Here is an 11,673-nt window from a genome sequence, read left to right on the forward strand (position 1 = left end):
TACATTTACATGCACTACAACAAATATTTACATGCACTATGTATCATACACATACATTTACATGCACTACAACAAATAGAGTGGATAAATGTAAAACTACAGTATGATATACATTTTTTAATAGAAGAAAGAAAAAAAAAATTATGATATACATCTTTTAAGAGCTGAGCTTGAATTTGCTGAGTTATATATACCTCTGAGAAATCTATCTGTGATTTCTCCAGTGAAGGACGACCTTCAAGAATCCTATCTTCATACAGATTGTTGGCTTTTTTAAATGACCCAATTCTTCATATAGCAAACTTTCACAAGATAGTACCATTGCAAAATTAAAGTTCACATTCATGCACACGATTTCATACTACTCAATTCCAATATAAAAGTTATTATAAACATGGGTGAAGTGAATGTGTGTCTTGGCAGGCGAATAAAAATACAAATAAGGAACATCAATAGTGCATTTGGCATTGTTCAAACAGTTAAAGAAGCACAATCTCAGAGAAGAAGAAGAGCAAGACAATGGAACTGGATAAATGCAAGAGCTGTCAAACCTTCAAGTTTTCCAAGAACCTTTTTCACGGCACCAACACAATCTTGGCATGATACCCACCTTGAGGACTATAGACTGCACCAAAAACATATCCAAGATTGAATTACGAAAAATAGAGAAAACTAAGATCCAACATATGCCAACTTTACAATATCAAACTTATGTTAAAATATTGGCATTCTCATAAAACTTACAAACTCCACAGTCACTTTTGGAGATATCCTCCACCTCAAGACATAATCAATTTATGTAGTTCATTCAAAAAATCACATCCCAAAATAGAACAAACAAATTCAGACCATTGAACCAAATAACTGTGTTTCTTCAATTGTTTTTTGTCAGAATAAAAACCTAACTCAGTAATCAAATTCAATAAGCAAAAGAAAATCTTCAAAATCATTGTAGATTGGACAAGCTTCAAGCATAATATTCCTTAAGACAAACTAAGAAATATTTGTTGCACAATCTCAAAATTTTGGTTCAAAAAGTTCTTGTATAGTCCCACTGAAATAACGTTCTCTACATAAGTTGAAAATAGTAATTGTATACAAAGAGAGTAAAAAATTTTAAATTAAACCCACAATTATGTTTGAACAAATTTCTGTACAATCTCACCCAAATTTGACTTGGAGGGACTTGAACTCACATCAAGCACCAAAAATCCAAACCCGCATATGAAATTGAAACAAGGAAAAGAAAACCAAAATGTGTAGGAGAAAAGCCAAGTTGTCTACCTGAGACGCCATCTCTAGGCATGGTGGTCGAAAGAGATGACAGAGAGTGAGAGATGGAGGTGGAAAGGTGGTCGTCGCCGATGTGGGTTAGGGTTTCTGAGGAGGTGACAGTGACTATCGTCGATGTGGGTGTGAGCAAGAAAGATAGAAGATAGAAGAGAGGAGAGGAGGGCTGAGTGAGTGAGATCGAGAAATTGTGAAAGAGGATTTGAGAGAGCTCAGAATGACTAAACAAAAGTGAAAGATGGGCAATAGGCGGTCAATAGGGAGTTTTTATAAGAGGCATTTTTGATTGGGTTTCAAAATAAAGATATTAGTCAATAAATTAGGTGAGCCAGGGGTAAAGCCACCAATTTCCCAATATTAAACCCGATAGCTGGTGTCTTGCAAGTTCCAAGAAAATAAGATGCCGTCCTTTTTGAAGAAAACTTTAAAAATATCCAGAAAAGAGAATGTAAATTTAATCATGATTGGTTTTGGTCTACTTTGACAGCTTCACAAATAATTTGAGATGCCTTTTGGGATGAAAATGAAACTAGCATCATAGCTCCATTAGCTTATTGTCACTTTCATGACACTTTCCTACTACACTTTATTTATCATTTGAATAACAGCTGGATTTTTCTAAGATGTGAGTGATCTCATTTGCATGTGAATATAATTTCGCATGTTCTTACCCTCTTAAACTACAAGTTTCTTAAAATTGTTATACCAATTCTTTTGTTCACATTCAATGCGAAGTCCTACTAGATTGAAAGCAACGAAGCCATGCTCCCTTGAGGTAATGCACAAAAGTATCTTATACCTTTGTGCAAATAAACCAAAGATGCGTGGAAAACAACTAAAGGCTTGGAATAGGGTTAGTTTTAGAGTTTTGAAGGCCTTGTGCGAAACAAAGGTCTAAAATATATATGGTTTCGGAAATATCAGTAGTTCAAAAACACGAAAATTTTGATGAAAATATCGGAATATTATCGATATCGGTAAAAAATGAATAAAAACTAAAGAAATTGAAAAAAAAAAAAACTCCACTCAAATTAGTATTATTGATGTCAGAAAGTCAATTGTTATTGATGACAGAAAGTCAGTCAACGTACAGGTAATACTAACCCCACACACATTTGGCTATTTTCATTCCACGTCTTACAGTTTTCAGTATCCTCCATTCCATGCCTGCATAACCAATATATGATTTTGAAGATGAGAGTTTTTTTTTTTTTTTTTGGGTGTGTTGGACCCATCTATTAAATTAATGCCTGTATATAGGTCGGATTGTACTGCACAAATGCTTCTGTCAAACGAGAGGGAGGGGGAGGGGGAGTAAATCATTGGGTTGGATTCCCCAAGATTGTTTCGAACCCAGGTGCCATGTGAAGAGAAGAGAGAGGTGGGGGAGGGACCACGAAAACCACTGTGGTACAACCCCACTGGCAAGATGAGAGCTTTTTCAACTTGGTTAAGTTACAATATATTAGTGTTGTCAATTCATAATTATTTATGGTACACATGGTAAAAACGTTTGTTGTACTCAATAATGTTTTCTACGAAAATGGGAGACACCATGTAATTCATTAGCTGCTGTATGATTTCACAAGGGGCATTTGTTTGACCAGCGTATGGCTCCAATTTTTTTTTTTTCGTCACCTACCTGACAGAGTGCATGTTAGCTCCTTGTTAGAACAAGTTGGATTGGAATTCTCTTGAACATGGCCTCCCGGCATCTCTTCCACACTTAGGAAAGGTTTGTTAGGCATTCGTAGGTTTTCAACATCTCCTTCGAGCATATCTATGACTTTGTTCATTGAAGGACGATCACTTGGCTTCATCTGTATACACCACAAGGCAGCTATTATCATCTTTTTTATTATTTTCTTTTCCTCCTCTGTATCATCGCCAATCTCCAAGTCTTTGCCCTCACTATATTGCTCATGTGCCCATGAAGGAAAGTAAACTTGGCTTGAATGCTCCACCAATGCATTGAAATTCTTTCTTCTACTACCCATTTCCATCAGCAGCATTCCAAAACTATACACATCGGCTTTGTACGATACACCTCCAATATTTTTGTAGAACAACTCAGGAGCAATATATCCCATTGTTCCCCTTGCTGCAGTCAAATTCACAATGCTATTATCTGTTGGGTATAATTTTGCAAGACCAAAGTCAGACAATTTTGGTACAAAATTCTCATCAAGAAGAATGTTGTGTGGCTTGATATCGAAATGCAGAATTTGCATGTCACAACCTTGATGTAGATATTCGATTCCTCGAGCCACTCCAAGAGCAACCTCATACATTTTCTTATTACAACTTAAAGGGACACTTCCTTCCTTTGAATAAATGTATTTATCAAGAGAGCCATTAGGCATGAAATCGTACACTAGACCGCGATTTGATCCTTCAACACAGTAGCCAACAAGTTGCACCACATTAACATGGTGAATCCTCCCAATGGTAGCTACCTCATTGATGAAATCTTGCCCATTAGCCTTGGACTTGCCCAACATCTTAATTGCTACAAATCGGCCGCTACGTAACTTTCCCTTGAAAACAGTGCCGTAACCTCCTTCACCCAACTTTTCCCTGAATTTACTAGTCATCTTCTTAACATCTGAGTAAGAGTACCTTATTGGTGCAAAGTTTTGTTCATTTTGCAAAAACTCTTCAATGCTGCTATACATAGACAAATGCCGCCTTCTCCATTTATAGACCAAAACCGCAATAACAAATGGAAGCCCAAATACAAATCTTGCCAAAACAAAAACTCCTGCGCAAGAACATTACCATAGGGTTATTGAGTTTTTTGCCATTATCCTTTTTACATATGCTTGCTAAGATGAAAATAAATGTTCGCTAAAAGAAGATAGAAGCTCTTACCGAGGATGAAGAGTACTGCATATCGTTGGGCTGCAAGAAATACCCAAAAATAAAAATAAAAATCAAATCAAATTCTTGACTTACTTCCAAAACTAAGTGCAAAACAAAATACCGGGACTGAAGAAATGAACCAAAAAAGAAAGGGCAGAAATTGCTTACCATCCATATATTCAAATACAGACTGAAAGAAACCTGCAATGACAAGCAAATGAATCATTTAACATTAGAAAATTGAATATGCACTTTTAAGCAGTTCCTTTAACCCAAGGTCATGTGTTCGAACTCCAATATCGCTTGTATAATAAAAAATTAAAAATGAAGATACCACTTTGATATGTGCAAAAAATTAAGGATTAGAGGACTCTCACACACATACCTATGAACCGGTTTGGATAACAAGTGCTAGAAAAGCTCCATCCTCTGCAGGAATAACGCATGTACAAATCAGGGCGCCACTCAAGCTCAAACCCAAACACCAGGGCCTCATGTATATGCTGATACGAACCGTTTTGATCCTTTTCATTCAACGTCGTTATAGCCGTCCGATCTACCCTGCACCCGTCCTCCAAATCCGACGTCGTTAGAGTCCCCGCCTTCACATAATAATAACCCCTGCTACCAATGCAAGAACTTGCGTCCACATACAGCGACAAATTGGCTGGAACTCTTTGACACTTCAAATAAATAATTGGGCTCGAACTTCTGCATATTTGCGGATAGCCCGTGCAATTGAAACTTAACCAGTCGTACGTCTTCGAAGCTGAAGTTGTAAGGCGACAGAGAATAGCGAGGAAGCGAGGAGCAGTCGTTTTTGCGGAGGCCGGGATCGACGGCTCGGATTGTGTTGCTGTCGTAGTTGATTGATAGGACAGTGTATTTTCCGGAGTATAAGTTTAGGACTGTGAGGTTGTTTTCGCATGAGAGCGTGTAAAACGACACGCCGCAGTTGGTTGGATCGCTGTTGAGTCGAAATGGGTAGCTTATGTTGCGGATGCTGCCGCAGGATGAAGGAGGGCAGACGCGACCGATAGTTTTCTCGTTGGAATATTCAGAGGATGAAGTGATGGCGAGAAGGGATAGAATTAGAAACCATGAAGAAGAGGATGTTTGAGTTTCCATGGAGAGGGAGGGAGAAAAGAGTTCGTCTGTGAGTTATCATTTGTGAACCAGTTGTAATTTTATAATAATTTATTCGCAATATTTTATAATAATATAATAATTTTATATTTTATAAATACAAATGATACTTTAAACTAAAATCGGAAAAGATTTTCTCACACATTACTATTAAAGTGTTATGGGGTTCGAATATGAGACAAGTAAAGGCTCTTTTTTATTCGGCTAAAACCCGTTGACAATTTATTTTTAATATCATAAATAAATATATAGAAAGAGAGACTGACAACAAAAAGAATACACAATTAATTAGCATAATGAAAATAAAATGTGTTGAGATCTATTGGGTAAAATAAAAATTGTCTTGCTATTGTGCGTCACATCAATTTGTAACTAAAAGTTCGAGTAATATAGCTGGTGTCTTGCAAGTTGCAGGAAAATAAGGTGCCGTCTTTTTTGGAGAAAACTTTAAACATATTCAGAAAAGAAAATGTAAATTTAATCATGTTGTTATTGGGTGGGTGAGTCAAGGATATCACATCATTGGTTTTAGTCTACTTTGACAGCTTCACAAATCATTCAATTACATGACGCTTTCCTACTACACTTTCCTACAAGTCTTTTGCGCAATTTCAATATAATCTAATATTGAAAATACAAAAGAAAAAAAGGCCATGAATCAATGCCATAAAACAATAAAAGTAATGAATATCTCTTTTCCTGTTATTAAAGTGTTAATTGGATCATGGGAGGACATCTTATTGGATACCATTTCGTTTTTATGCAGCCTTAGATATGGTAAAAATTATCATCTCTTCCTTCTGCTTAATCTTTCTGGCTTTCTCCACAGTGCTGGAGAACCCCAAGATACCTGCAAAAAATTGAAGTGTGGCGATAAAGGCCCAGCTGTCCATTTCCCTTTCAGCCTCAAAGGCAGGCACCCAGATCACTGTGTCTTTCCTGGGTTTGTCCTGTCATGCAATGAGAAGCATGAAACAATTCTTGAGCTTCCAATTCCATTCAAATTCCCAGTCAAAAGCATAGATTATAAGGCTCAGGCAATCCAATTATATGACCCAGAAAGCTGTCTTCTGGTGAAGCTTTTGAAAGTCTTCAACAAGTCAATCACTCCCTTCCACTTCTCAAAAAATCACATGACTGATCTTACCTTATTCAATTGCTCTTTAGCTGAGAGGCAATTAGATGAACAAGTCCCCTGCTTCCGTGGCCCTGGCTACCAAGTTTATTCTGTTCTCTCTTCGAACATCATTGAGGTCTTGCCCCTACTGTCTTGTACAAAGATGTATAATCTCTCATCAGTTCCATATTATTCAAACTACCCTGACAATCTTTATTTGGAGTGGTCTGAACCAAATTGTGGACACTGTGAGAGAAAGGGCAAGATGTGTAGATTGAAGAACAATGGACACCAAAAGTGAAATTGAATGTGTGGACTTCAGTAAAGCAGGTATGGCTAACATAAATTTTAGTTTGGCTCACATATATATAACTTATTACAGATTCTTAATATTCTGCTATACTAGTCACTTTTTGCTTACTTACTTGGAAGTTGAGAGCAGAGTAGCAGCATTATTTATTGGCTTTTTATCGCAAAACGTCCCTGAGGTTGATGAACCTATCAAGTTGTATTGTTGTGTTTTTTTTTTTTCTTTCTGTGTTTGTGGTCTTCAAGGTTAACTTGGCTAACATATATTTAATTGGGTCACATATATTTGAATTGTTACAGATGCTTAATATTCTGCTATACTGGTCACTTATCTGCAGATGCAAATAATACAATGCATTCATGTAGTGAGATATTATCATCTGCAATCCACGTTTTGCTTACTTATTTGGAAGTTTAGAGCAAAGTAGCAGCACTGTTTATTTAAAGGATATTTTCCAAGCAATAGCTCATTCTAATTACTTATTTGACAGTGTAATTTTTTTTTTTTTTTTTCAGGTACAAAAAGGAAATGGGTGGCTACAAGTGAGTTGTTTAATTGGAGTTGCAGTTTGTTTCATCTGTATATATGAGATCGTGGTGATATTTACAAAGGTTAACTTGCAGGTGCATCTCTGGGTTCATTCGTTGTGTTACTCCTAGTTGTTGCAGCCTATCGTGTCTATAGTTCTGATAGAAAAGAAAAGGCGAATCAATTAAAGATTGAAAGATTTTTAGACGATTACAGAGCTCTCAAACCTAACAGATATTCATATGCAGATATTAAGAGGATTACAAATGACTTCAAGGACAAGTTAGGGGAAGGAGCCTACGGAACTGTTTACAAAGGAACGCTTTCTTCTGAACTCTTTGTTGCTGTGAAAGTCCTCAATAGTTCTAAGGGAGATGGGGAAGAGTTCATCAATGAAGTGGGAACAATGGGTCATATCCACCATGTCAATGTCATTCGCTTGGTTGGCTTTTGCGCTGATGGATTTAGACGAGCTCTTGTTTATGAGTTCTTACCAAATGGTTCACTGCAGGATTTCATTTCATCACCAGACAATAAGAACAGTTTCCTTGGTTGGGATAAGATGCAAGATATTGCTCTAGCCATAGCCAAAGGAATTGAATATCTTCACCAAGGATGCGATCAGCGAATCCTCCATTTCGACATCAAACCTCATAACGTTTTGCTAGACCACAACTTCACTCCAAAGATTTCTGATTTTGGTTTAGCCAAATTATGTTCCAAGGATCAAAGCATAGTGTCAATGACTACAGCTAGGGGCACCATGGGCTACATTGCACCTGAAGTGTTTTCCAGGAACTTTGGAAATGTGTCCTATAAGTCAGATGTGTATAGTTTTGGAATGCTACTGCTTGAGATGGTAGGAGGAAGGAAGAATGTCGGTTCAGCCACGGAGAAAACAAATGAAATCTACTATCCCGAATGGATTTATAATCTTCTAGAAGAAGGAGATGACCTACGCATCCATATTGGTGGAGAAGGAGAAGGTAAAATTCCAAAGAAACTTGCAATTGTAGGGCTCTGGTGCATCCAGTGGCATCCAGTGGATCGTCCTTCAATGAAAGCTGTGGTTCAGATGTTGGAAGGAGGAGAAAGCTTAACCATGCCTCCCAATCCCTTTGCCTCTACAGGTGCTGCCGAAACCAATGCAAGTACGGCTGCAAGAAATCTAAACATTCAGTTAGAAACAATTCCTGAGTTGGAGTAACATGTGTACTTATACATTACATCATTACATGTAAACACACTAATGTATGCAATCAAGAATGATCATATAGTTCTTGATGTTTGTACTTGACCAGCACATGCCTCATGGTCCAGCACTACATAGAATTTAGAAATAGGATTAGAAATAGGGGCGTTTCACTGGACCTATTGCTACCACACAATCACTGGCTGCCAAATCCAATATTATGCATCACTTGTGCACATAAACTATTGTGTAACAATCTTGCTTCAAGTTTTAACATGACAGTCCACCAGCTTCCATAAAATTGTCCCGCTTGCTTCATCATGTGATCCTCGAAGTTTTAAAGTTGCCGAATAATGTGTCTTGCAGAAATATTGTTCTTCTAGTATTTTAGAGAGTATCTTTGCGTTGGAGATGGAAGCCTAACATACAAGTGTTCAAAAAATCTTGGCCCTCTCCGCGCAACCCCAGTTGATTGAGAGATTAATTTTGAGAGGGTGGTGGGGTTGGGATGTTGAATCGTCAGCGACTACTTTCTAAAATGTCTAGAAAGGCAACCATTGAAACTTTTTTTATTTTTATAATGAAATAGGGGGAAAGATTGAACTTTGTTTTTTGATTCCTCGTTTTGCAGTTCTCTAGCTTCCATGACCTTTGGCCTCTTCCATTAGAAGGATTTCATCACGAAGGTCAATTAATAGACACAATTTCAATTGAGTTGACCGTCGGAGAGTCTTTGATGAAAAACAGAAGCAACTGGTGAAGGTCTGAAGGCAAAGCAAGCCTGTAAGCTACTGGGCCTACACGCTCCACAATCTCATAAGGCCCAATGTAGCGAGGACTTAGTTTTCCTCGCCTCCCAAATCTCACTACGCCTTTCCAAGGCGATAACTTCAGAAATACCCAATCACCAACCTCAAACTGGAGGTCTTTCCTTCTATTGTCTGCATAGCTCTTTTGTCGGTCCTGGGCCGTCTTGAGTCGTTCTCTAATTATTTTAACATGTTCCTTCGTCAGTTCAACATCATCTGCCACTTCCAATCTGTGCTCACCTACTTCATCCCAATAGAATGGAGTTCTACACTGTTTCCCATATAATGCATCAAATGGGGACATCTTGATACTCGCCTGGTAGCTGTTATTATAGGCAAACTCCATAAGTGGCAACTTCTCATCCCAGTCACCCCGAAACTGCAGTGCACAAGCTCTCAACATATCTTCTAAAGTCTGAATTGTCCTCTCAGACTGACCATCTGTCTGGGGGTGAAAGGCAGTACTAAACCGCAACTGGGTTCCGAAAGCTTCATTTAACTTCGCCCAAAAACGGGAGGTAAACCGTGGATCTCTATCAGAAGTAATAGATACTGGCACCCCATGAAGTCTCACTATCTCATCTATGAAGAGCTTAGCCAACTTATTTAGCGTGTAGTTTGCTCTCACCGGTAAGAAATGGGCGGATTTGGTGAGTCGATCCACGATTACCCAAACTCCATCATGCTTATTCTGTGTTCGAGGAAGCTTGAATACGAAATCCATAGTAAGATGTTCCCACTTCCATTCAGGAATTGGAAGTGGTTGCAACAGCCCTGATGGTTTCTGCCGTTCCGCTTTCACTTGCTGACAAATTAAGCACTTCCTGACATATTCTGCTATTTCTTTCTTCATAAAAGGCCACCAGTAGTGCTATCTCAAAGTATGATACATTTTAGTACTTCCAGGGTGCATTGCAAAAGCTGAACCATGGGCCTCCTCAAGAATTTCCCTCTTTAGAGCTTCATCATTAGGAACATATAACCTGGTACCCACCATTAAAGCTCCATCATTTCTTACTGAACAGTCAGTTCTGTCACCATTCTCCACCTCTGCTCGTAGCGTGCAAATCAAAGGATCCTGTGATTGAGCGGCGAGTATTCGTTCCACTAGCACTGGTCTCACCTGGAGAGTAGCTAACAGTGCTCCTTGCTTCATCTACACCCAGCTCAACTCTAAGCTATCTGGATACCTGAAGATTTCCTGCTGAGTGCATCAGCTACAACATTAGCTCTTCCCGGATGGTGCTCAATAGTACAATCGTAGTCCTTAATCAACTCTAGCCATCTTCTTTGCCTCAGATTCAACTCCTTCTGAGTGAACAAATACTTTAAGCTCTTGTGATCCGTAAAAATCTGACATGTTTCCCCATAAAGGTAGTGCCGCCAAATCTTCAAGGCAAAAACCACTGCAGCTAATTCCAAATCATGAACAGGATAATTCAACTCATGCTTCTTTAGTTGCCTAGAAGCATAAGCAATCACCCGACCATGCTGCATTAGCACACAACCAAGTCCCTGTTGGGATGCATCACTGTAGATAACAAAATTCCCACTATCATCTGGAAGTGTCAAAACCGAAGCGGTGGTTAACCTGGTTTTGAGTTCGTTAAAGCTCTTCTCACACTCATCTGACCATTCAAACTTAACTCCTTTTCTTGTCAAACGAGTGAGAGGCGCAGCTATAGTGGAAAAACCTTCCACGAAGCGACGATAATACCCGGCTAACCCAAGAAAACTCCGTACCTCAGTAACACTGGTTGGTTGTGGCCAGTTCACCACTGCCTCAATCTTCTGGGGATCAACATAAACACCCTCTGCAGAGATCACATGCCCCAAGAAACTAACTCTATCCAGCCAGAATTGACACTTACTGAATTTGGCAAACAATTTTCTCCTCCTCAGAGTCTTCAGCACAATTTCCAAATGCTTCATGTACGCCTTCTGACTCTTAGAATACACCAGAATGTCGTCTATGAATACAATCACAAAGCGATCCAAGTAACGTCTAACACTTTGTTCATGAGATCCATAAACGCAGCTGGCGCATTTGTCAACCCAAACGGCATCACTAGGAATTCATAGTGCCCATACCTCGTTCGGAAAGCTGTCTTAGGCACATCATCTTCTTTAATCCGTAACTGATGATACCCAGATCTCAAATCAATCTTGGAAAATACCTTGGCACCCTTCAGTTGGTCAAATAAATCATCAATACGAGGCAACGGATACCTATTGCGCACCGTGACTTTGTTCAGCTGTCTGTAGTCAATGCATAATCTCATGGTGCCATCATTCTTCTTAACAAACAGCACTGGAGCACCCCAAGGGGAAAAACTAGGTCGGATGAAGCCCTTATCTACTAGCTCCTGCAACTGAACCTTTAATTCCTTTAACTCTGCTGGTGCCATTCTGTATGGTG

General features: G+C 38.8%; 1 protein-coding gene and 1 pseudogene across 1 annotated transcript; one reads left to right on the forward strand and one right to left on the reverse strand.

Moving 5' to 3' along the window:
- Positions 1-2,826: 2,826 nt before the first annotated feature.
- Positions 2,827-5,293, reverse strand: LOC117612940 (annotated as a pseudogene).
- Positions 5,294-6,670: 1,377 nt separating this feature from the next.
- LOC117612941 (rust resistance kinase Lr10-like) lies at positions 6,671-8,541 on the forward strand. The gene is made up of 3 exons (XM_034341570.1): positions 6,671-6,745; positions 7,241-7,267; positions 7,349-8,541. The coding sequence occupies exons 1-3, from the start codon at positions 6,700-6,702 to the stop codon at positions 8,458-8,460; spliced, it is 1,185 nt and encodes a 394-aa protein (XP_034197461.1). The 5' UTR covers positions 6,671-6,699; the 3' UTR covers positions 8,461-8,541.
- The last annotated feature ends 3,132 nt before the right edge of the window (positions 8,542-11,673 follow it).

This window comes from Prunus dulcis, unplaced genomic scaffold (assembly GCF_902201215.1).
Source record: "Prunus dulcis unplaced genomic scaffold, ALMONDv2, whole genome shotgun sequence".
Lineage (NCBI taxonomy): Eukaryota > Viridiplantae > Streptophyta > Magnoliopsida > Rosales > Rosaceae > Prunus > Prunus dulcis.

What these genes read in the sequence shown, in the direction of transcription:
- LOC117612941 (XM_034341570.1), top strand. Translation starts at nt 6,700, where the DNA reads ATGGACACCAAAAGTGAAATTGAATGTGTGGACTTCAGTAAAGCAG. An exon ending in TGTGGACTTCAGTAAAGCAG is followed by an intron (nt 6,746 to 7,240) that starts GTATGGCTAACA and finishes TTTTTTTTTCAG; the next exon opens with GTACAAAAAGGAAATGGGTG. An exon ending in AAGGAAATGGGTGGCTACAA is followed by an intron (nt 7,268 to 7,348) that starts GTGAGTTGTTTA and finishes GTTAACTTGCAG; the next exon opens with GTGCATCTCTGGGTTCATTC.